At 45.6% G+C, this 26,804-nt stretch overlaps 1 protein-coding gene across 2 annotated transcripts in view; it reads left to right on the forward strand.

Moving 5' to 3' along the window:
- ttc7b (tetratricopeptide repeat domain 7B) overlaps window positions 1-26,804 on the forward strand; it is a 433,024-nt gene that overhangs the window by 119,640 nt on the left and 286,580 nt on the right. For both annotated transcript variants that reach the window (XM_059648959.1, XM_059648958.1), the window contains exon 7: window positions 23,859-24,031. In XM_059648959.1, coding sequence (XP_059504942.1) covers window positions 23,859-24,031 — 173 coding nt within the window. The remainder of the gene's footprint in view (window positions 1-23,858; window positions 24,032-26,804) is intronic.

Consider the following 26,804-nt stretch of genomic DNA (forward strand, 5'->3'; position numbering starts at 1 on the left):
ACATGTCATCACACCCACGCCCTCCACCTCCTCCAGGACTTCCAATTCCCTGGCCCCCAGCACCTCATATTCACCATGGATGCCCAGTCCCTATACACCTGTATTCCGCATGCAGATGGCCTCAAGGCCCTCCGCTTCTTCCTGCCCCGCAGGCCCAACCAGTCCCCCTCCACCGACACACTCATCCGCCGAGCTGAACTCGTCCTCACCCTCAACAACTTCTCTTTTGACTCCTCCCACTTCCTACAGACTAAGGGGGTGGCCACGGGCACCCGCATGGGCCCCAGCTATGCCTGCCTCTTTGTAGGTTACGTGGAACAGCCCCTCTTCCGCACCTACACAGGCCCCAAACCCCACCTCTTCCTCCGGTACATTGGTGACTGTATCGGCGCCGCCTCTTGCTCCCCAGAGGAGCTCGAACAGTTCATCCACTTCACCAACACCTTCCACCCCAACCTTCAGTTCACCTGGGCCATCACCAGCACATCCCTCACCATCCTGGACCTCTCAGTCTCCATCGCAGGCAACCAGCTTGTAACTGATGTCCATTTCAAGCCAACCGACTCCCACAGCTACCTAGAATACACCTCCTCCCACCCACCCTCCTGCAAAAATTCCATCCCCTATTCCCAATTCCTCCGCCTCCGCCGCATCTGCTCCCACGATAAGACATTTCACTCCCGCACATCCCAGATGTCCAAGTTCTTCAAGGACCGCAACTTTCCCCCCACAGTGATCGAGAATGCCCTTGACCGCGTCTCCCGTATTTCCCGCAACACATCCCACACACCCCGCCCCCGCCACAACCGCCCTAAGAGGATCCCCCTCATTCTCACACACCACCCTACCAACCTCCGGATACAACGCATCATCCTCCGACACTTTCGCCATTTACAATCCAACCCCACCACCCAAGACATTTTTCCATCCCCACCCCTGTCTGCTTTCTGGAGAGACCACTCTCTCCATGACTCCCTTGTTCGCTCCACACTCCCCTCCAACCCCACCACACCCGGCACCTTCCCCTGCAACCGCAGGAAATGCTACACTTGCCCCCACACCTCCTCCCTCACCCCCATCCCAGGCCCCAAGGTGACATTCCACATTAAGCAGAGGTCCACCTGCACATCTGCCAATGTGGTATACTGCATCCGCTGTACCCGGTGCGGCTTCCTCTACATTGGGGAAACCAAGCGGAGGCTTGGAGACCGCTTTGCAGAACACCTCCGCTCAGTTCGCAACAAACAACTGCACCTCCCAGTCGCAAACCATTTCCACTCCCCCTCCCATTCTCTGGATGACATGTCCATCATGGGCCTCCTGCAGTGCTACAATGATGCCACCCGAAGGTTGCAGGAACAGCAACTCATATTCCGCCTGGGAACCCTGCAGCCTAATGGTATCAATGTGGACTTCACCAGTTTCAAAATCTCCCCTTCCCCTACTGCATCCCTAAACCAGCCCAGTTCGTCCCCTCCCCCCACTGCACCACACAACCAGCCCAGCTCTTCCCCCCCACCCACTACATCCCAAAACCAGTCCAACCTGTCTCTGCCTCCCTAACCGGTTCTTCCTCTCACCCATCCCTTCCTCCCACCCCAAGCCGCACCCCCATCTACCTACTAATCTCATCCCACCTCCTTGACCTGTCCGTCTTCCCTGGACTGACCTATCCCCTCCCTACCTCCCCACCTATATTCTCTCCACCTATCTTCTTTACTCTCCATCTTCGGTTTGCCTCCCCCTCTCTCCCTATTTATTCCAGTTCCCTCTCCCCATCCCCCTCTCTGATGAAGGGTCTAGGCCCGAAACGTCAGCTTTTGTGCTCCTGAGAAGCTGCTGGGCCTGCTGTGTTCATCCAGCTCCACACTTTGTTATCTTGGAATTCTCCAGCATCTGCAGTTCCCATTATCTCAGGTTCAATGTGATTTCTCTTTGATATTGGAGGGGTGAGGGGGTTGAAAAAAGTGTTTTTTCAATGCTGTTGACAAAGACAGAGGGAATGGATGATGATGCTGCACAGAACCAAAAGCGGAAGGGAATAAAGGAGAAATATCAGTGCAGAATAAGTGTTATTAGCAGCATTATTGCTTGAGAGCAAACCCATATGAGGAAGAGAGGGTTTGATGTAATAAAAATGAAGGACAATGATCATGGTCTGAACTTGTTGAATTCAGTGTTGAGTTTTGAAGGCTTAACTGTAGCTCGTTAGGTGCTGCTTCTGTGACTTGCATTGACTGTTGCTGGATATTTTGAGCATCCATGATATCCATTTTTGTTGCTCCCCTTCCACTTTGCCAATACGTATAATCATTTTGTAGCCTCCTTCAGTCCCAAGTAAGAGTCATCTTGGACCTGAAATGTTTGCTGTTTTTCCCTCTCCACAGATAACTGCCACATGCTGAGTTTCTCCAGCACTTTCTGTATTTAATTTGTATTGAGTCCTGATCACCCATCCTGTGCTTGGAGACATACAGCATTCAGTCCAATCACACCTCATTTTATAATTTACAATTTTCTAATCCTTCCATGGCCATGCTTTTACCTATCTTTGTGACTTCCATAAACCCTACCGCATAACCTGCTGCCTGATTTCAGTTGCTGAGCTTTGGAATTCCTCCCCAAAGTTTTGTTTATTTTCTTTCACTTCTGTTAAGATGCTCCTTAAAACATATCTTCTTGAAGCTTTTGGTTTTTTGTCTCTCTTAATATGTCTCTATATGTGACTCTGCGTTAACATTTATTCTCATAATATGCCGTGAGGCACCTTGGGATGTTTTAATACATCAGACGTACTATATAATGCAAGTTTTATGTTGAATTGTGATCAAGCCCGGAACCAAGCGAGTATCATTACTTTTGTACGAATTAAAACTGAAAGACCTGCGAATGCTGTAAATCAGTTCTGAGGAACAGTCACTCAGCCCATAACATTAACTCTGATTTCCCTCCACGGTTGTTGCCAGACCTGAGCTTTTCCAGCAATTTTTGTTTCATTATTTTTATCTTGGTACTGTGCCAATTAACATCTCTTAATTTCTGATTTTTTTGATAAACCACCAACTTGGTTCTGTCTGAGCCAGTTGTATCTGAAAATGAAGGGAAATTAAGTTAGTTTAAGGTGTATGTTGAGTTTATAACACAATACCATGCCCATTGACCTCTTTGGTCAAGTTGAATAATGGACAGAACAAAGGCAAAGTACGGCAGATGTTGGACATAGGCATTGCTGGCTGAATCAGCATTTATTACATGTCCCTAGTTGACCTTGAGAAGATAGTGGTGAGCTGCCACCTTGAACTGCTGCAGCCCATGTGTTGTTGGTAGGCCCACAGTACTGTTCGGGAGGCCTCCCAGGATTTTGACCCAGTGCTACTAAAGGAACAGAAATATATTTCAAAGTCAGGATTGAGAGTGCTTTGGAGGAAAGCATGCGGACTGTGGTGTTCCCATTAATGTGCTGCCCTTGCCCTTCGAGATAGCCATAGGTTTGGAAGGTGCTGTCTAAGGAGCTTTGCTGAATTTCTTCAGTTTGTCTTGTAGGTGCTGCATGCTGCTGCTACTGAGCGTCAGTCGTGGAGGGAGTTGATGTTTGTGGTAGGGTACAATCAAGCTGGCTGCTTTACCCTGGCTGGTGTCAAGCTTCTTGAATGTTGTTATAGCTGCATCCATCCAGGAAAGTGGAGTGTAGTCCACCACATTTCTGACTTGTACCATGTGGAGGGTGGACAGGCTTTGGGGAGTCAATTAATGCATTCCTGGCCGCAGTCCTGCTGTTGCAACCACTATTTACACAGCTAATGTTTCAAAATGATAATTTTTGAGTGTTAGCATCATACAATGAAAACTTACATTTGTATGGAACGTTTAGTATAATAAATCATCCCAAGGCAAGGTGCTTAACAGGAGTACTGTAAAGGGTGGCACAGCGGCTCAGTGTTTAGCACTGCTGCTTCACAGTGCCAGAGACCCAGGTTCGAATCCAGCCTCAGGCAACTCTCTGTGTGGAGTTTGTGTGTTCTGTCCATGTTGGGTGGTTTTCTGTGGGGTGCTCCAGTTTCCTCCCACAGTCCAAAAGTGTAGAGGTTAGGTGGATTGACAATGATAAATTGTCCCATAGTGTCCAGGGATATGTAGGCTAGGTGGATTAGCCATATTAAATGGGCTGAGGAGTTGGGTCTGGGTGGAATGTTTTTTGGCACATTGGTGTAGACTCGATGGGCTGAGTGGCTTCTTTTTGCACTGCTGGGATTCTATAAAACAAAATATGACATCTAGTCACGTAGATATTTGGACAAGTTCAGTCAGAGAGTGCTTTAAGGGAGGAAAGAGAAGTGCAAAGGTAGATAGAGTCTTCTGAGGCTTTGGGTCTTGATAGAGGAAAGCCACGGCAGCTAAAGGTGGAGTGTTTAAAATATGCCTTTCAATGAGTTGCCATCTTTCTGTGATGAAGAGGCTTAGTGTTCTCTTGATCCCATGAGTGATGCCATCAGGTATTCTGAACTCCTGGCATAGCCACCTATGACAGTAAAGTCAGAAGGGACGAAGCAGAAAATGCACAATCCTAAATAAGTCCTCAGTGGCAATCCAGGTAAAGATACTTGTGTGACATCAATGGCTGCAACTGCTGCAGCAGTAGGGAGATTCCCAGTCATTGAGATTTCCTTGCCACTGGAACTGGATCTTCTGTTAAGGACCATGTGCTTGCTGATGTGCAGTAGCGGTCTCCTGTTAAAAGATGTCCCACACAAAACATTTACTCAGAAGAATTTAAACCCCCAACACACACAGCACAAGCTGTCAATTGGCGAGTGATGACTGAAAGAGGGTTGTGTGATTTGGAAGTTCGCAGCTAGGGGCAAGCACATATGCAGCTGAGTTTCACTCAGTCATTTCGTTGTTGGAATAGGAACAGGAGAGTGTTTTGTCAGCTTTCTCCAAATACCAAACAGCCTTCTTCAGGATCCACTTTGATCTCAAATCCTCTCCCCTCAACAACAATAAGGATAGAGTCCCCTTAGTCCTCACGTACCACCCCACCACCCTCTGAATCCAATGCATCATCCACTGACTTTTCCACCAAGTATAATCAGCACCAAAAAGATATTTCCCTGTCCACCCAGGTCCACTTTCCCCAGTGACCGTTCAGTCCATGACTATCTTATCAACTCCACACACCCCTCCAAATTCACCACTGAGCTCAGTACCTTTCCCTACAACCACAGGAGGTGCTACACCTGCCCCTATACCTCCTCTCTCACCTCTGTTTGAGACCCCAAATAATCTTTTCAGATCTAATAGATCGGCACTTCATCCAACCTAATCTATTGTATCCGTTGCTCCCGATGTGGTCTCTTCTATTTCAGGGAGACCAAATGCAGACTTGGGGACCAGTTTGCGGAGCATCTGCGTTCTGTATCCACCAACCAACCTGACCTTCCGGTTGCCATCCACTTTAATTCCCCCTCCCCCTCTCCTGGTGACGTGCCCATCCTTGGCCTCTACCACTATCAGACTGAAGCCAAACATAAACTGGAGGGACCACATCTGATATTTTGTCTTGAGAGCTGATAGCCCAATGGCCTCAATATTGACTTCAGCTTCAAATCGCTCCATCCCCAGCCATATCCCGTGTCTGGCCACCCCCTCCTCTTTGCCTTCCTGATCTGACCCAACCTATCCATCTCCCTACTCATTTATCCACTCAATCTTTCCCACTGATCAATCACAGTAACCTCCTACCTGCATCCACTCATCACCATCCCAACTACTCTTCCCCCAACCCCAACCTGCTGTCCCTGTATTTACTTCTGAGCTCCCCTCTCCGTCCCCAGTCCAGATGAAGGGTTTCGGCCCGAGACATTGACTGCCTTGCTTCTTGGATGTTGTCTGACCTGCTGTGCTTTTCCAGCTTCACATTTATCGACTCCATGTTGCTTACTCTGCATGGGGATGGGGACCAGAAAAGGTGCACTTAAAAATAATAAAATGTGAGGCTGGATGAGCACAGCAGGCCAAGCAGCATCTCAGGAGCACAAAAGCTGACGTTTCGGGCCTAGACCCTTCATCAGAGAGGTGGATGGGGAGAGGGAACTGGAATAAATAGGGAGAGAGGGGGAGGCGGACCGAAGATGGAGAGTAAAGAAGATAGGTGGAGAGGGTGTAGGTGGGGAGGTAGGGAGGGGATAGGTCAGTCCAGGGAAGACGGACAGGTCAAGGAGGTAGGATGAGGTTAGTAGGTAGCTGGGGGTGCGGCTTGGGGTGGGAGGAAGGGATGGGTGAGAGGAAGAACCGGTTAGGGAGGCAGAGACAGGTTGGACTGGTTTTGGGATGCAGTGGGTGGGGGGGAAGAGCTGGGCTGGTTGTGTGGTGCAGTGGGGGGAGGGGACGTACTGTGCTGGTTTAGGGATGCAGTAGGGGAAGGGGAGATTTTGAAACTGGTGAAGTCCACATTGATACCATTAGGCTGCAGGGTTCCCAGGCGGAATATGAGTTGCTGTTCCTGCAACCTTCGGGTGGCATCATTGTGGCAGTGCAGGAGGCCCATGATGGACATGTCATCTAGAGAATGGGAGGGGGAGTGGAAATGGTTTGCGACTGGGAGGTGCAGTTGTTTGTTGCGAACTGAGCGGAGGTGTTCTGCAAAGCGGTCTCCAAGCCTCCGCTTGGTTTCCCCAATGTAGAGGAAGCCGCACCGGATACAGTGGATGCAGTATACCACATTGGCAGATGTGCAGGTGAACCTCTGCTTAATGTGGAATGTCATCTTGGGGCCTGGGATAAGGGTGAGGGAGGAGGTGTGGGGGCAGGTGTAGCATTTCCTACGGTTGCAGGGGAAGGTGCCGGGTGTGATGGGGTTGGAGGGCAGTGTGGAGCGAACAAGGGAGTCCCGGAGAGAGTGGTCTCTCCAGAAAGCAGACAGGGGTGGGGATGGAAAAATGTCTTGGGTGGTTGGGTCGGATTGTAAATGGCGAAATTGTCGGAGGATGATGCGTTGTATCCTGAGGTTGGTAGGGTGGTGTGTGAGAACGAGAGGGATCCTCTTAGGGCGGTTGTGGCGGGGGCGGGGTGTGTGGGATGTGTTGCGGGAAATACGGGAGACGCGGTCAAGGGCGTTCTCGATCACTGTGGGGGGAAAGTTGCGGTCCTTGAAGAACTTGGACATCTGGGATGTGCGCGAGTGGAATGTCTTATCGTGGGAGCAGATGCGGCGGAGGCGGAGGAATTGGGAATAGGGGATGGAATTTTTGCAGGAGGGTGGGTGGGAGGAGGTGTATTCTAGGTAGCTGTGGGAGTCGGTTGGCTTGAAATGGACATCAGTTACAAGCTGGTTGCCTGAGATGGAGACTGAGGTGTCCAGGAAGGTGAGGGATGTGCTGGAGATGGCCCAGGTGAACTGAAGGTTGGGGTGGAAGGTGTTGGTGAAGTGGATGAACTGTTCGAGCTCCTCTGGGGAGCAAGAGGCGGCGCCGATACAGTCATCAATGTACCGGAGGAAGAGGTGGGGTTTGGGGCCTGTGTAGGTGCGGAAGAGGGACTGTTCCATGTAACCTACAAATTCTCCAGCATCTGCAGTTCCCATTATCTCTGATACCACTTAAAAATAATCTGTTTCATCACCAATTTGGTTGAAAAACCTCATCTAGCAAACTCAATAACCTGCGGTTTGAAAACCATGTCAAACCTAATCTCGGAACCTGAAAAGTGCGACCAGCTGGCTAATTATCTGGAATCAAGAACTACACGTGTTGCCTGTGAATTCAGGCACTTCAGCTTTCATTTCACTGCCCTGTAGATGATTCGAAGATCCAGTGAAGGGCAGCTGAGAGAAGAAGGTGGTGGTCACCCTGCCTTCTACAGAGCAAAACCCTAGGATCAACCCAGGGCACATGAAATTTGATTAGCTATCAAGAATGAACTTAGCAACCAACTCTTGAAACTCTCTGTCGGCATCAGCAATTGCGTGTCCATTTACAACTTGCCACGAACCAATAGGCAGTGGCTGTGAGTACCTCTACTCTAACCCTTAATGCCACAGGTGAGTCCAACAAAGGCTTCCATTCCACTTTGGACACCATGCTTACTAATATCCCTAATGAAAATAAAATTATGCTTCTTGGATACTTCAGTGTCAGGGTTGGGAAGGACGCTTAATTCTGGAAAGGAACCATCAAAAAGGAAGGAGTGGGGAATTGGGACACCAAATGGATTCAGTTGCTCATCGAATGTGAGGAACACCAGCTGGTCATCACTAACCGACTGTTCTGCCAAAAACGGCATGGTGGCTCAGAGGTTAGCACTGCAGTCTCACAGCGCCAGGGAACGGGTTCGATTCCCACCTCAGGCAACTATCTGTGTGGAGTTTGCACATTCTCCCTGTGTCTGTGTGGGTTTTCTCCGGGTGCTCCGGTTTCCTCCCACAGTCCAAAGATGTGCAGGCTGGGTGGATTGGCCATGCTAAATTGCCTGTAGTGTTCAGGGGTGCGTGGGTTATAGGCGGATGGGTCTGGGTGGGATGCTTCAAGGGGTGGTGTGGACTTGTTGGGCTGAAGGGCCTGTTTCCACACGGTAGGAAATCTAATCTAATCTAAAAAAAACTAAGTTTAAGACTTCTTGGAGGCATCCGCAATCGAAGCACTGGCATGTGATTGACCACGCCATTAAACAATCCTGAGACCGAAAGGTTACTGTCATTACCAAAGAAAAGACCAATGCGGATAACTGCTGGACAGACCACCATATAAGAGATAATGGGAACTGCAGATGCTGGAGATTCCAAGATAATAAAATGTGAGGCTGGATGAACACAGCAGGCCAAGCAGCATCTCAGGCGCACAAAAGCTGACGTTTCGGGCCTAGACCCTTCATCAGAGAGGGGGATGGGGGGAGGGAACTGGAATAAATAGGGAGAGAGGGGGAGGCGGACCGAAGATGGAGAGTAAAGAAGATAGGTGGAGAGGGTGTAGGTAGGGAGGGGATAGGTCAGTCCAGGGAAGACGGACAGGTCAAGGAGGTGGGATGAGGTTAGTAGGTAGCTGGGGGTGCGGCTTGGGGTGGGAGGAAGGGATGGGTGGGAGGAAGAACCGGTTAGGGAGGCAGAGACAGGTTGGACTGGTTTTGGGATGCAGTGGGTGGGGGGGAAGAGCTGGGCTGGTTGTGTGGTGCAGTGGGGGGAGGGGATGAACTGGGCTGGTTTAGGGATGCAGTAGGGGAAGGGGAGATTTTGAAACTGGTGAAGTCCACATTGATACCATATGGCTGCAGGGTTCCCAGGCGGAATATGAGTTGCTGTTCCTGCAACCTTCGGGTGGCATCATTGTGGCAGTGCAGGAGGCCCATGATGGACATGTCATCAAGAGAATGGGAGGGGGAGTGGAAATGGTTTGCGACTGGGAGGTGCAGTTGTTTGTTGCGAACTGAGCGGAGGTGTTCTGCAAAGCGGTCCCCAAGCCTCCGCTTGGTTTCCCCAATGTAGAGGTAGCCACACCGGGTACAGTGGATGCAGTATACCACATTGGCAGATGTGCAGGTGAACCTCTGCTTAATGTGGAATGTCATCTTGGGGCCTGGGATAGGGGTGAGGGAGGAGGTGTGGGGACAAGTGTAGCATTTCCTGCGGTTGCAGGGGAAGGTGCCGGGTGTGGTGGGGTTGGAGGGCAGTGTGGAGCGAACAAGGGAGTCCCGGAGAGAGTGGTCTCTCCGGAAAGCAGACAGGGGAGGGGATGGAAAAATGTCTTGGGTGGTGGGGTCGGATTGTAAATGGCGGAAGTGTCGGAGGATAATGCGTTTTATCCGGAGGTTGGTAGGGTGGTGTGTGAGAACGAGGGGGATCCTCTTGGGGCGGTTGTGGCGGGGGCGGGGTGTGAGGGATGTGTCACGGGAACCACCATATAACCTGCTTCTCAATATCCATCAAATGCCGCCAGAAGCAGCTGAATATCAACACGCAGTTCAGATAAAGTCTCAACGTTGAGCAGTTTCAAGAGTCAAACAGACTAGTAAATGCCCAACAATGTAGTCTCCAAAATGTCCGAAGAATTCATTTGAATAGAGTGGAGGAAATCTGGAAAGAGCTGAAGAATTGCGTCATCTTATGTTGTGAAGAAACCATTGGCTACAAGACCAGGAAGCACCAAGACAGCTTCAATAAAAATTACCATATCATCTGAGAATCAATGACAAGAAAGGGAAGCTCTCCATCGTGGCAAAACAACATCACCAGTGAGGCAAAGAGAAGAACTCATCAAGCAACAAAGATGGAGTTACAAATGATAGAGGAAATCAAGAACCAGTGGTGGACTGAGAAAGCTGAGGAGGTGCAACTCCTTGCTGACAATCACGATACCAAGGGTTTTTTTGAGTGCCACCAAGGTAATGTATAGACCCAGCAGCCTTAACCTCAAACTGATGTGGAGTAAGAATGGCGTCCTTATGAAAACCAGAGAAAACGTCACACTCCGATAGAGAGAAGACTTCAAAGAACTCCTGAACTGCAAGACAATCATCAACAATCACTTGTTTGAGGAAAGTCCCCAACTCTCCTTCGAAGACGATCTTGGATTTCCGCCTAGTGCAGGAGAGGTTGAAGGCACCATTCGACCCATGAAGAATGAAAAATTGGGGAAGCTAATGGCCTAGTAGTATTATCGCTAGACTGTTAATTCAGAGACTCAGATAATGTTCCGGAATCTGGGTTCAAATCCCGCCACTGCAGATGGTGGAATTTGAATAAAATAAAATCATCCGGAATGAAGAATCTAATGATGACTGTGAATCCATTATCGATTGTCAGAAAATCCCATCTGGTTCACTAATGTCCTTTAGGGAAGGAAATTACCAACCTTACCTGGTCTGGCCTACATGTGATTCCAGACCCACAGCAATGTGGTTCACTCTTAACTGCCCTTGGGGCAATAAATGCTGCCTAGCCAGCAAAGCCCTCGTCCCGTGAATGAATTAACAAAAAGGGCACGCAGATGTAGATAGGATTCCACCAGATGTTTTCAAACTTGGAGGAGCATAGCTTATCTGTCATCTCCACTAACTGTTCCTGAAAATCCTGGACGAGAAACAAATCGATGCCGATCTTCAATCACCACCATCTTCAAGAAGAGTGACAAAGTGAACCATGGGATCTACTGAGGAATCTCCCACTCTCCATTGCCAGGAAAATTGTCGTTTGCGTCCTCACTAGGCACGTTCTCCCAGTCTCTGAGGAAACCCTTCCTGAAAGCCAGTGTGCTTTCTGACCAAACTGTAGAACTGTGAACATGATTTTCAGTACTTGGAAAGTCCAAGAGAAATTCAAGGAATAACACCAACCAGTCTATGTGGCCTTCATCGACCAGACTGAGACTTTTGACTCAGTAATTGAGAAGTGCTTCAGAAGATTCTTCTAAAGGATCTTTCCAAAAAGCTGGTTGTCCTGTGAAATTTGTTAACATCCACAGTCTCCACTATGACAGATGGTTCTCCCTGGTAATTTGACATAATCATTTGAAGTCAAGGCATGGGTCAAGCAGGGATGTGTCATCACCCACACCATGTTCTCTTCATTGCCACCATTCTTCTTGTCAAAAACAATGGTTTGGACATTATCTACAGGATGGATGGCAAACGTTTCCACCTCAACCAGCTGAAATCCATGAAGATAACGACCCTGACCTCATTTTTGGAGCTTCAGCATGCAGATGACAACGTCATTTCTGCTTTCTCAAAAAAGAATCTTCAAACTGCACTTAATGTGTAAAGTTTTTGAGAAGATTTGTAACTCGGGTTGTGGATGAGGTTGTAGGCTTGCCCGTTGAACCAGTTTGTTTGGTTGCAGACGTTTTGTCAACCTGCTCAGTAACAACATCAGTGCGTCTCCAATGAAGGGTCGGTGTTCTGTCCGGCTTGTTATTTATATGCCTCCGTTTGCTAGGTGGTTAGAGTTACTTCCTGTTCTGTTTTTCAGTGGTTTGTATTATTGGGTCCAGTTCAATGCATTTATTGATGGAGTTTCAGTTGGAATGCCAGGCCTCCAGGAATTCCCTGGCATGTCTCTGTTTGGCATGTGCTATTATGGATGTGTAGCCCCAGTTGAATTCATGTCCTTCTTTGTCCATGTGTACTGATGCCATTGAGAATTGGTCATGCCTCTTGGTGGCTAATTGGTGCTCTTGTGTCCGTATTGTCAGTTTTCTTCCAGTTTGACCTATGCACTGTTTGTCACAGTCTGGAAATTACATTAGTTTTATTGGTTGTGAGTATGGGATCTCTTACGTTCATGAGTAGTTGTCACAGGGTGGTGGTTGGTTTGTGAGTCACCTTCAATGACTGTATATTCAAACAAATCAACAGAACACCAATGGGATCCCAATGTCAGGACCGATAGCAGAAGTGGTAATGCAAAGATTAGAATGGACAGTGCCCCCCGCTATCCAACCCAAACTCTGGGCCTGCTATGTAGATGACACCTTCGTGATTATCAAATGCATAAGACTGTAAGAAACCCACCGACACACAAACGACATACTCACCGGAATGAAATTCACAAAGGAAGAAGAGAACAATAACCGACTACACTTCCTAGACATAATGGTACGACATAAGAATAATGTTATTATCCATATGACCAGGCACACTAGTCACTCTACTGCATATCAGAGATTACCACAAGACTATTCAGACCCCTAGGTATCAGGGTTGCCACACGCCAACAACCAATCTTCAACAGCTACTGACGAACATAATGGACCCCATATTCACAACCTAATATACAAATACCATGCAAGGTATGGATAATAATCCAGCTGCAACCTCTCTGCTTACTTAAGATGCCTGGTTTCTGATTGCCAAAGCAAACTTCTTCACTCAACTCAAGACACTTGAATGAGCTGAGGACAAAAGTAGCATTTCAAAGACTCTATGAAGGCTTCCCTGAAGAAATGCAACATTGATGTCAACATGTGGGAGACTATCATTCAGAAGAAATTGGATCGGAAATTGGCTTGCTGAAAGAAGACAGAGGGTGGTAGTTGATGGGAAATGTTCATCCTGGAGACCAGTTACGAGTGGTGTACCGCAAGGGTCGGTGTTGGGTCCACTGCTGTTTGTCATTTTTATAAATGACCTGGATGAGGACGTAGAAGGATGGGTTAGTAAATTGGCAGACGACACTAACGTCGGTGGAGTTGTGGATAGTGACGAAGGATGCTGTAGGTTGCAGAGAGACACAGATAAGCTGCAGAGCTGGGCTGAGAGGTGGCAAATGGAGTTTAATGCGGACAAGTGTGAGGTGATGCACTTTGGTAGGAGTAACCGGAAGGCAAAGTACTGGCTAATGGTAAGATTCTTAGTAGTGAATGGGCAGAGAGATCTCGGTGTCCATGTACACAGATCCTTGAAAGTTGCCACCCAGGTTGACAGGGCTGTTAAGAAGGCATACAGTGTTTTAGCTTTTATTAATAGAGGGATCGAGTTCCGGAACCAAGAGGTTATGCTGAAGCTGTACAAGACTCTGGTGCAGCCGCACTTGGAGTATTGCGTACAGTTCTGGTCACCACATTATAAGAAGGATGTGGAAGCTTTGGAAAGGGTGCAGAGGAGATTTACTAGGATGTTGCCTGGTATGGAGGGATGGTCTTATGAGGAAAGGCTGAGGGACTTGAGGCTGTTTTTATTAGAGAGAAGAAGGTTGAGAGATGACAATTGAGACATGTAAAATAATCAGAGGGTTAGATAGGGTGGATAGGGAGAGCCTTTTTCCTAGGATGGTGACGGCGAACACGAGGGGGCATAGCTTTAAATTGAGGGGTGAAAGATATAGGACAGATGTCAGAGGTAGTTTCTTTACTCAGAGTAGTAAGGGAATGGAATGCTTTGCCTGCAGCAGTAGTAGATTCGCCAACTTTCGGTACATTTAAGTCGTCATTGGATAAGCATATGGACGTACATGGAATAGTGTAGGTTAGATGGGCTTGAGATCGGTATGACAGGTCAGCACAATATCGAGGGCAGAAGGGCCTGTACTGTGCTGTAATGTTCTATGTTCTATGTTCTAAACCTACTTGGTTGAAAGTCCTGAGAGAAGGGACACAATTCTTTCAAAACACTGGTGACAAAAGGATGTACAGGAAAACAACTGGAGAAAGGAATACTAACAGTCTCAAGGCCAAGGACCAATTCCTTCCAGAAACACCTTCCAAGTGTGAGGTTGATGATGCAGATCTAGGATTAGGCTCATCAATCACTCAAGGAACCACATGACCAGTGAAATGGAGTTTCCTAGTGGATAATCACGCATGTTAGCGAGTGATTGCTGATGATGGTTTGACATTGGGAACAATCATAAGCCTAGAATTAGAGAGGCACAGAGGATTATTTGAGGGTATTCAGAGTAATACAGAGAGTGTAAGAGCCAAGGACATGAATGAATTCCAAATTACAGACAATTACAAGACAGAAAAAGGCCATTCAGCCCATTGTACTCATTACTGATTCTTTGAAAGAACTATCTAAATTCTGTGAAAGAATTATTGGAAACTTGTAACACCTTTTGAAATTCATCGAGAATCAATCATTAGTGCTTAGTAGTAAAAATGCATAGAGAGAATTACAAGCCTCAAGATAACCAAATAAATATGATCCAAGGAGATCTCCTCTGACCTCTATAATTAAATATTAAGTTGGCTGCAATATTGAATTGTAGACTCAAGGATATCATAGGATTAGCCTCTCCTTCATATCAAGTTATTCAGTCTCAGCTGGGATAGCAGTATCATCTTCCTTAATTTCCTTTTCTTTAGGATTGCATCAGTGCACAACTTGTGTGCTTTGAGATTATCTTCATGATGGCAACAGTTCTAATTAAATGTTTAATCTCATTGCTGAGTGAAGGAAGCGCAATATTCAGGCATTTCCCTTACACCTGGTCGCCATCTAGTGACAAATGCTTCCTCAAAGCTAAGCCAATGTACAGCTGCTGGGAAGTTCTGTACATGCTGATTGGCATGCTTGCATATTAGCAGCTTTCGCTACTGCACACAGACCTCAGAGGACCTTGCAGGACACATTCTAGTCACCACATGTCTTTGGGTTAAGCTCCTATTTAGTTTCCAGTCAGGCATGAAGTATGAATATTCAAACAAGAAATTGGAAGGTAATCGGCAATGATGGACCACATTGGGCATCAACTTTGTGAGAGGGTGTGATGGAAAGTGAGATTGAAGGAATTAAGAATTTTGGAAATCTGGGAATGATTTTAAGATTCCCATCTGAATTAATCAGGAGCTGAGGTATAATGCAACTAACACAGAGGATCTGATTGGAGCATTTCTATATCACTATAGAAACTTTTATAGTCATTTCTTATGTTCTCAGCAAGCTTAATGTCAGATGTTATTTTCCCCTTCTTAATCCATCCTGAGCCCTCTTGTTCTCTTTGCACTCTTGCACCAGGCAGGAATGAACAATTTTTGTAGTTTACACCTCAAGTTGTTGAAAGAGAAGGACATGGAAATATAGATGGAGGAGAAAAAAGAGTTAACGTTTCGGGTCCAGTGACCCTTCCTCGGAACTGTTCTGAGGAAGGGTCACCGGACCCGAAATGTTAACTCTTTTTTTCTCCTCCTCAGATGCTGCCAGACCTTCTGAGCTTTTCCAACAATTTTGTTTTTATTCCTGATTTACAGCATTCGCAGTTCTTTTGGAAATATATATGTAGTGTTTGTCATCTTCCAAAATTCATTAGACTCTGGAACAATCCAGTCAGATTGGAAGGTGGCAAATATAACTCACTGTTTTAAATAAATAAGGGTGGGAGGGAGAAAACTGGAAATTGTAGACCAGTGCATAGTCATTCAGCTGTACAGCATGGAAACACACCCTTCAGTCCAACTCATCCTTGCCAACAGGCCATTATAAATTGATGTAGTTCCATTTGCTAACACTTGGCCAATATCCCTGTAAAGGATTCCCATTCTTATACTCATTTTAAATGTTGTGATTTTAGCTGCCTCCAGCACTGCCTTTGGCAGCTCATTCCATACATGCAACACCCTCTGTATGAAAAAGTTGACCCTTAGTTCCCTTTTAAATGTTTCTCCTCTCCACCTTAAATGTATGCCCTCTAATTTTGGACTCCTGCACACAGGGAAAAGACCTTGTTTATCCAATTGATCTATGCCCCCACCATTTTATAAACTTTTATAAAGTCACCCCTTGGCGTTTGATGCTCCAGGGAAAATAGCCCCAGCCTATTCATCCTCTCCTTATAGTTCAAACCCTCCAACCCAGGCAACATCCTTGTAAATCTTTTCTGAACCCTTTTAAGTTTCACAACATCCTCCCTGTGGCCAAGAGCAAAAATAAGCACAGTATACCAGTTAGCCTATCATCAGTAAGAGGGAGACTATCTAGAGGCAATAGGATAGGAGATGAGCACAATTAAAAAATACTTAATGGGATTACACAAAGCCAACATGGATTAATGAAAGAAAAATTGTTTGTCAGGCTTAATGGAGTTTTTTTGAGAATATAACTAGCAGAATAGTTGTAGGAAAACCAATGGATATGGTGTGTTTGGATTTTCAGAAAGCTTTTGATGAAATCCCACGTGGGAGGTTACTGTGCAAAATCAGAGCATATGGGATTTGAGGTAATGCACTGTCTTGGATTAAGAATTGGGTAGCCGACAGAAAACTGAAAGAATAAATAGAAAGAATAAGTAGGTCCTTGTCAAAATGGTAAGGCAGTGATAAGTGGGATACCACAGAGATCAGTGCTTCAGCCCCAGCTATTCACAATATATATCACCAGCTTGCCTGAGGGAATCAAATGCAGTGTTACTAGGATTAATGCCAGCTAAGAAAGGGCAAATATGGGACAGACGAGTATGGCATGGTTCAGTGTGAAGTTAACCTCTTTGATAAGAACAAACAATGATGGATGTGAGTTTGCTTGCTGAGCTGGAAGGTTCGTTTTCAGACGTTTCGTCACCATTCTAGGCAACATCATCAGTGAGCCTCTGATGAAGCGCTGGTGTTATGTCCCGCTTTCTATTTATCTGGTTAGGTTTCCTAGGGTTGGTGATGTCGTGTCCTGCGTTGGTGATGTCATTTCCTGTTCTTTTTCTCAGAGGGTGGTAGATTGGCTCCAAATCAATGTGTTTGTTGATGGAGTTCCGGTTGGAATGCCATGCTTCTAGGAATTCTCGTGCATGTCTCTGTTTGGCTTGTCCTAGGATGGATGTGTTGTCCCAATCAAAGTGGTGTCCTTCCTCATCTGTATGTGAGGATACGAGTGATAGTGGGTCATGTCGTTTTGTGGCCAGTTGATGTTCATGTATCCTGGTGGCTAGCTTTCTGCCTGTTTGTCCAATGTACTGTTTGTCACATTGACATAACATAACATTCACAAAAGAGGAGGAAAACAACAACAAACTGCCATTCCTAGATGTCACAGTAGAACGAACAGCCAATGGGGAACTTCAAACCAGCGTCTACAGGAAAACAACACATACGGACCAAATACTGAACTACAGGAGCAACCATCTCAACACCCACAAACAAAGCTGCATTAGAACATTATTCCAACGAGCCACCACACACTGCAGCACAAAGGAACTACGCAGAGCAGAGGAAAATCACCTATACAGCGTATTCAAAAAGAATGGGTACCCGATGAACACAGTCCGCCGATTTCTCAGCAGCAAACCCAAACAAACAGACAAAACAGGCTCAGAAACCGTAACCATTCTCCCCTACATCAAAGACATTTCCGAAATGACTACTCGGACCTCTTGGCATCAGGGTAGCCCACAAACCCACCAACACACTAAAACAGCAGCTAATGAACTTAAAAGACCCTATACAGACAACAAATAAAACAAACGTCATCTACAAAATACCTTGCAAGAACTGTGACAAACACTACATTGGACAAACTGGCAGGAAGCTAGCCACCAGAATACATGAACATCAACTAGCCACAAAAAGACATGACCCACTATCACTCGTATCCTTACATATAGATGAGGAAGGACACCACTTTGATTGGGACAACACATCCATCCTAGGACAAGCCAAACAGAGACATGCACGAGAATTCCTAGAAGCGTGGCATTCCAACCGAAATTCCATCAACAAACACCTTGATTTGGAGCCAATCTACCATCCCCTGAGAAAAAGAACAGGAAATGACATCACCAACCCAAGGAAACCTAACCAGATAAATAGAAAGCGGGACATAACACCACCGCTTCGTCGGAGGCTCACTGATGATGTTACCTAGAATGGTGACGAAATGTCTGAAAACTCACCTTCCAGCTCAGTGAGCAAACTCACATCCAGAACCTCAACCGGAGCTACAAATCTTCTCAAAACTCTCAAACAATGATGTTATTAGTTAATTGGTGATCATTTGGGAAATATTGATGAACAAAAGGGATCTGGATGTGCTTAACAGGTCAAATCACTTTGCAAATTGTAACATCCACCACTTCGAAGGATAAAGGCAAAAGGTGCCTAGGAGCACTGTGCTGTCCTCCAAGTAACACACCATCCCAACTTAGACATAGGTCAGCTATTCCTTAATGTGGAGGTACCAGTGTAGGACTGGGGTGGATAAGTTCAGGAGTCACATAACAGCAGGTAACAGTCCAACAGATTTATTTGAAAGCTCAAGCTTTTGAAACGCTGCTCCTTCATCGGATGAAGTGATTTCACCTGACAAAGGAATAGCGCTCCAAAAGCAATGATTTCAAATGAACCTGTAGGACTATGACCTATTATCGTGTGACTTCTGAGCTATTCCTTCGTCACTGCCATATCAAAATCCTGGGATTCCCCTGCAGCAGCATTGTTATAAAACCACTGCGTTTTGAGGATGTGCAGCAATATCAGAGATGTATCTTTCAGATAAGAGATTAAAGCATGTCTGGTCACTCAGAGCGGTGTACAAGACTTCCTGATGCTGTTTTAAAGAAGAGCAAGAGAGTTCTGCTTGGTGTCATAGACAACACTTATGTCTCAACCAACATCACAAAAAAAACGCTGGGCGAGATCTTTGTCAGTTTTTAGAGAAGGTACACTCAGTGCTGAATGTGATTTCATTTGATGACTCATCATTTTATACAGGAGTCTCTGCAGCTTTTGATGCCAGTTCCAGTCGTGATTTGGAGATGAATACACTCGGGGAGGCCCATTGTTGAGCATCGTTCCAATGCAGCCATGCCTCCTCTTTGATCATGAAGTGAAGGCACCTTAAATTCTGTCTTCATCTCATTGACTAACATCATTTTAATTAAAGCTGTCAACCTTGGAAACTGCACTGCCTCCCCTCACTGACAGTGCTGACCCCACCGTTCCATCCTCAAGAATGCTCACACTCCTCCCTCATTCCCTGACCCAAGTAAATTACCACTCTGTGTTTTCAGATACCTCGGCCTTGAGTTCTTGAATTCCCTCCAAAATCTCCTCTTCTCCTTCAGCACTTTTAAAATCCAACTTAGACCTTCCACGTTCCAGGTATTTGGTCATCTGCCTTGTTAAGTCTAGTCTGATATTGCCCCTTGAGATGGTTGATTATGTTAAATGCAGTAAATCAGTTGTTTTATAGTTAATGAAGCTCAATACTGCGGTTGAGTCAGTCTATCTCAACCAGGAAATCAGTTACATGTAAGTATTCTTGGCAAATCCAGGCTTAGGGAGGAGCAATTGCAGAAGCAGTATCTCTGTACTCCTGCTGTAGAAGAGCAGCTTTCTGCTGCACTAGTGTTCTCCACCTTAACCATCACATGGTGTCTCAGAGTTTATTGCCAAGCCAAAGGTCTGTGGCCTAGACTTGCATTTTCCTAGGCGTTAGGTTTGAGCTGGATAAACACCTTTCATGTAGGATCCTTCTATCACATACAGTTTTCACAAATAACCTGATCTTAGACATTTTGGCAGTTACCATCTGTGATATGACCTGAGAGAGAACTGAAAGCTGACTCACTTTCATTGGCATAAAATCTGTTTCCATCAGAAGATTTGAAGTTAAATATAGATGCTGTGGGCGTCACGTAGACTCAGTAGCTTTCTTCTTAATTATCAGGACTTTTTGTCTTCTCTTCACTGAGCCGTTTCCGATTATTTTTCTCTATTGATAACAATTTATATTCCCGATTTTCTCCCTTGACCATCTGTTTAATTATCCTGCAATCGAGCTTTTTTTTTCCATTTCTTCAAACTATACGTGTTCCTAGCTTTCCAAAATCGTTTCTTGCTCTGCATTCCAATCACATTAGGAGCCCTATTATGTTGCTTTTATATTTCCATACTTGCAGCTGCAAATTATGTTTTAAGAATAAATATCCCCTAACTTTATTTAGATAATGAATATTATTGTCCTACTCTTCCCTTCTGCCCATCCATTCCCCCCCCCCCAACACTACCTGTGATTTTGACCATTTTTCCTGGGCTTTTTCTTCACCATTGTTCAAATACCTGTGATGTTTTATAAAAGTGCAGAACTTTACTAATTATTATCCTGGAAGACTGCTATTGAGAACAGCCAAGGAAGGAAAACAGTGAGGAAAAGAGAAAAATGCAGGACATTGTCACTGTCAAAATGCTGAGAGCACTGGCATGGGCAAAATGGCCTCCTCCTACCCCCATAACAATTCTGAGATTCTGATTTGGACAGATATTATTTGAGCATTCCTCAGCAGATCTTCAGCGGTCACACACCGGTTCATTTTAAAGATAAGTGTAGTGCTTGTAACGAGGTCAGCCAGGTGGGCCTCATAGATGGGCCTCTCTGATGAAGGGTCTAGGCCCGAAACGTCAGCTTTTGTGCTCCTGAGATGCTGCTTGGCCTGCTGTGTTCATCCAGTCTCACATTTTATTATCTTGGGCCTCATAGAATACGAGTTCCCTGATTGAGGATGTTAATCTGATCCAATCAAGCAGCCCTGGCTGACAGTTATAAGCAGGAGTGTCAGAGGTTCTGCTTAATCTGAGACCTGGCTCTGAGGAAGCCAGAGCAGTGTCAAGTACTAGAGATAATGGGAACTGCAGATGCTGGAGAATCCAAGACAACAAAATGTGAGGCTGGATGAACACAGCAGGCCAAGCAGCATCTCAGGAGCACAAAAATTGACGTTTCGGGCCTAGACCCTTCATCAGAGAGGGGGATGGGGTGAGGGTTCCGGAATAAATAGGGAGAGAGGGGGAGGCGGACCGAAGATGGAGAGAAAAGAAGATAGGTGGAGAGAGTATAGGTGGGGAGGTAGGGAGGGGATAGGTCAGTCCAGGGAAGACGGACAGGTCAAGGAGGTGGGATGAGGTTAGTAGATAGATGGGGGTGCGGCTTGGGGTGGGAGGAAGGGATGGGTGAGAGGAAGAACAGGTTAGGGAGGCGGAGACAGGTTGGACTGGTTTTGGGATGCAGTGGGTGGAGTGGAGGAGCTGGGCTGGTTGTGTGGTGCAGTGAACTGAGTTCGCAACAAACTACTGCACCTCCCAGTCGCAAACCATTTCCACTCCCCCTCCCATTCTCTAGATGACATGTCCATCATGGGCCTCCTGCACTGCTACAGCGATGCCACCCGAAGGTTGCAGGAACAGCAACTCATATTCCGCCTGGGAACCCTGCAGCCTAATGGTATCAATGTGGACTTCACCAGTTTCAAAATCTCCCCTTCCCCAACTGCATCCCTAAACCAGCCCAGTTCGTCCCCTCCCCCCACTGCACCACACAACCAGCCCAGCTCCTCCACTCCACCCACTGCATCCCAAAACCAGTCCAACCTGTCTCCGCCTCCCTAACCTGTTCTTCCTCTCACCCATCCCTTCCTCCCACCCCAAGCCGCACCCCCATCTACCTACTAACCTCATCCCACCTCCTTGACCTGTCCGTCTTCCCTGGACTGACCTATCCCCTCCCTACCTCCCCACCTATACTCTCTCCACCTATCTTCTTTTCTCTCCATCTTCGGTCCGCCTCCCCCTCTCTCCCTATTTATTCCGGAACCCTCACCCCATCCCCCTCTCTGATGAAGGGTCTAGGCCCGAAACGTCAATTTTTGTGCTCCTGAGATGCTGCTTGGCCTGCTGTGTTCATCCAGCCTCACATTTTAGTGTCAAGTACTATGTATGTTTAAATAAAGAGTGACTTGTTGATGGAATACTGGCCTCCGTGTAGTTATTTCAATAAGAGAAAGCAAACTTATTTATACAACTCCTCATACTATCCCATGACATCCAGAAGCATCTTACAACTAGTGATGTACTTTGAATGTGTGGCCACTGTTGTAATATAGGGAGAGTTTTCACAAAGCAAGCCCCTATGAATAGCAATGCCGTAATGACCAGATTTTTAAAAATGATTGTTGAATGAAGCAAACCTATTGGTCACGCAAAGAATGATTTCCTTGCTTTTTGACTTAATGCTTAGCTCTTCTTTGCTCTTCTAGAGGGAAAATGATTTCATGTCTCAGTCAAAAGATGACAACTCTGATACTGTAACTGTCCCTCAACACCATAATAGGGTGTGTCCCCCTTATGCTTGTGTCTCAGGACTCTAAACCTATGACTTTCTAACTCGGGGAGAGACTCTCCTTTAGTGGAATTGGTTAAGAGATAAATGTCTCACAGGCATCAAAAAAACTCCTCACTCTTCCTTGAATAGTGCTGCAAATTGACCAGTTAACTGAAGAATAAATATTACCCCAGAACACCAGTGAGAATTTTTTTCTTCAAAACATAAGAATAAAAAAGGACAGGGATAATGTCCCTTCCAAAGGAGTCACTTCCATTTTCTTCAGTACTGCACTGGAATGGCAGTCTAAATACTGTTCTCAAGTCCCTGGTCCTCCATTAGAAACTGGACTTCAGAAAAAGAGGTGTAAAGGATAAAATTGGAGCAGGAATTTAAGCTGGGGAATTTAAAACAAAAATGTAGTAAGCAAAGGGAGGGGCAGGGGTGTTAGGTGGGGAGGGTGAGGCAGAAAGCATGTTCCCCTCACTTCTCCTGTCTGCATTTCACAGAGTTTGTTTCCTCAGGGACACCCTAGTCCATTTTTCAACCACCATCACTTCCCATGATACTGCAGAAGGTGCAGCACCTGCCCCTTCACCTCTTCCCTGCTCGCCATCCAAAGGCCGAACCAGTATTTCCAGGTGAAGCAGTATTTCACCCATACCACCTCTAATCCTATGTCTTGTATTTGTTGCACCCAATGTGGCCTGCTCTACATTGGAGAAACCAAATGCAGAGTGGGTGAACACTTTGCAAAACATCTTCAGTCCGTGCACCAGCATGACTCGACCTTCCCGTAGCTGGTTATTTTAACACAGCGACCTGCTCAGATGCCCAGTTGTCTATCATCGCCAGGCTGCAGTGTTACAGTGAATCACAGTGCAAGCTGGAGGAAGAACATCTCATCTTCATACTAGGCACGTTACAGCCTTCTAGAATTAATATTGAGTTCAGCACCTTCAAATTGTGAATCCAGCCCCATTCCTTCCCTCCTTTTAGCTTTACTTGTTACATTCTCCGTCTGCATATCCTCTCTCCTTCCCTCCCCCCCTACCCCCCACTCACCCCATTCCCAGTGGGACTGTCTGTTCTTCCCTCACATTCTGGTCACTTAATCTGAACTATCAACATGCTTCCTCCTCTAGCACTCTATCCCCAAACGCCACTCCTGCCATTACATCAATGCTGACCACTTCACACTTCACGTCAGCTCTGATGAAGGCCTGCTGCTATTTCCAGCATTGTGTTTTCAGTACAGATTCTAGTTTCTGCAGTAATTTGCTCCAATATTAAAAGTGTACTGTTTTCTCTTTGTTTTAAACCCAACATTTTACTTCCATTTTTGTTCCTTGCAGACAATTGCCAGACAACTGGCGGAAATACTATTACGAGGAATGTGTGAGCAGAGCTACTGGAATCCACTGGAAGATCCTCCACAGCATTCGATACTGGATGACCCGCTACACGTGAGCTCTAATGCCAAGAATTATGCACTAAGCAGGAGGCCAAAAGTGTATGCTGGAGATAGGTAAGTCATAGGAGGATGAGAACGTACTTTTCATCCTTTTGGATCTATTCTGCCATTCAAATAAAATCCTGTCTTATAATCCATAAAATTCTTGCCAGACAGAAGTCTAACAATCTCGGTTCCACTTGACTCCTGTCTCTGCAGTACTTTTGAGAGCAAAGCACCAAATTTCCATCACCTTATTGGGCTATGCAGTTCAGCTCCATAGCTTGGCTTTATGGTGTGAAGTGTCCTCCATATAAATTGGAGTTGATGATTTTAAATGGTCTATCCACACAAATTGGGCAAGAAAATGGCACTTGGAATCTATTATTGAAAAGTTTTTAATTGAAATTCTGGATCCTTATAGAATTTTGTTGGAACAAAAATGATCGTTGATTTTTCGGGGACAGGCTGGTAGGTCTAGCACTTGAAGCGTGATGAATCATTCGATACTTGCTGTTTTTTTCAATGGCACCCTGAAAGCCTTAGTATTATTGCGAGCTAATTTCTAGTTTTCTCCTTTTTGTTAACATTGGTTTTTGTTCACATAAAACCTCATAATTGTCATTAAGCTTTCGAATGGACTATATCAGCTGCTTTGGGAGGTATTTTGGTGCTGAAGCTTATGAATGTTTTGCCCCAGATGTTTTAACTAATTAAAGTATCCTTAATGTCAGCTGCATTTATAATTGTGATCCTTAAGAGCTGCAGAAATGCATCTGATGGTTTGCACAGAAAATGATTTTGGTTTTATAATGATAAATTACATCGCCTATATTGATCGCACTGCTGGGACAGAAGCTCAGTTCTACAGATTGTTGATGATGAACATATATTTCCCGAGGTGCGTGCTATCTAATCCTGTTAAGCCACCAGCAGCAAATCAGTGCATTTCAATTTATTTTGAGGCTTACTTTTATTCCTTTTAAAGCAGATACCATGTCAACTTCTACTTTGATTTACCTGGCTGCTTCAGAAAGAAGTTGATTATTCTAAAAGAAGCCAGTGCTAGTTTCTTTTGCTGAGGCAAAGCTAATTTTGTAGGCAATTGAATAAGCTCAAATCCACAGCTTTGTTTTCTTTAATTCTATTTATCATAAATTATTCTGTAGACCAAAGTAGAATGATACTAAAGAACCTGGCCTTGCTATTCTGATTGGAGATGACTAAGGAAAGGTTTAAAAGAGGTGTTCAGTATTGTCAGTGGTTTTGATACGGTAGGGTCAGTAATCGGAGAGAGCCAGAGAAAGTGCAAAGTTATGATTGGCAAAAGAACCAGAGGCTAGATGAAGAGAAACTTGTTTTTCTGCAGCAAGTTAGAATCTAGAATACACTGCCTTCAAGGAAAAAATAACTGCTTTCTTCAGGCGTCAGGTATTGTTACTGCAAAGAGAGAAACAACCTGGCCTCCCAGCAGTCCAAAGGTTTTCTCCCTACATCTTTCTCACACACCAGCTGTTCAGCCACCCATGAACCAACAGAGTTGTTGTCAGGCTGATGACCCCCTTTTGCATCCACACCTCATCACAGTTGCACAAACTAATCAGCTATTTATGGTTGGCCATGTTTTGCTCTGCATACAACTCACGGTGTCAGACCTACAAATAACTTCCCTCTCTACTTGAATAAAGTAGCAATGTCAACATCACCCACAACGAGTTTTAGTATTTTTTTAAAAAGTGAAGGGGAGGCGATGACCTAGTGGTATTATCGCTGGACTGTTAATCCAGAGACCCAGACAATGTTCTGGTTGCTTTGGCAGCTGTTCAAAGCCCATGGCAGGTGGTGGAATTTGAATTCATTAAATATTTGGAATTAAGTGTCTAATTATGACCGTGAATCCATTATCGATTATCAGAAAGACCCATCTGGTTCACTAATGTCTGTTAGGGAAGGAAATTGCCATCTTTATCTAGTCTGGCCTACATGTGAATCCAGATCCACAGCAGTGTAGTTGACTCTGAACTGCCCTCTGGGCAATAGGGATGGGCAACTAATGCTGTTTGGTCAGTGACACCCTCATCCCGTGAATGAATGAATAAATAAAAAGTGCAGCAGGGCCTTCCACAATCTTTGGTTTTTTATTTTTCCATTTCAGTCCACGATCAAAAATACAGTAAATGAAGTGATGTTGTCTGTACAGAGTTAACAGACAAATTGTGATGAGCACCCCAAAGAGCCCATCAAAAAGCAGACAGTGGCAACACAGATACCATGGGTTTCTCAGCAACTCACCGAGAAGCTGGTGACAGTAAGGTCCATTGAATCGCGTTGCAACTTTGTTTCCTTTACATGGGGTTCCAGTGGTTTACTTTTGAAAATTAATGTTCAAACTCATTTAGAAACTACTCCATCTTGGACAGCTTCAGCAACTGGTCTGGTCTGCTCACATGAGACTACATTTTGCTAGATTCCTGAGACAGGACTTCAACACCTGCTCGTGAACACAATTCCAACTCTTATGCAGACAATAAAATGTGAGGCTGGATGAACACAGCAGGCCAAGCAGCATCTCAGGAGCACAAAAGCTGACGTTTCGGGCCTAGACCCTCTCTCTGATGAAGGGTCTAGGCCCGAAACGTCAGCTTTTGTGCTCCTGAGATGCTGCTTGGCCTGCTGTGTTCATCCAGCCTCACATTTTATTATCTTGGAATCTCCAGCATCTGCAGTTCCCATTATCTCTTATGCAGACAGCTAGTTTTACTAAGCTGCTTCTGGGCTTCTCCAATTCCCAGTATTTGACAGCTTTACCATAAAAGTATTGCTTGTCAGCTTCCTTTAGCTAGCAGAC

Source organism: Stegostoma tigrinum, chromosome 10 (genome assembly GCF_030684315.1).
Source record: "Stegostoma tigrinum isolate sSteTig4 chromosome 10, sSteTig4.hap1, whole genome shotgun sequence".
NCBI classification, from domain to species: Eukaryota; Metazoa; Chordata; class Chondrichthyes; order Orectolobiformes; family Stegostomatidae; genus Stegostoma; species Stegostoma tigrinum.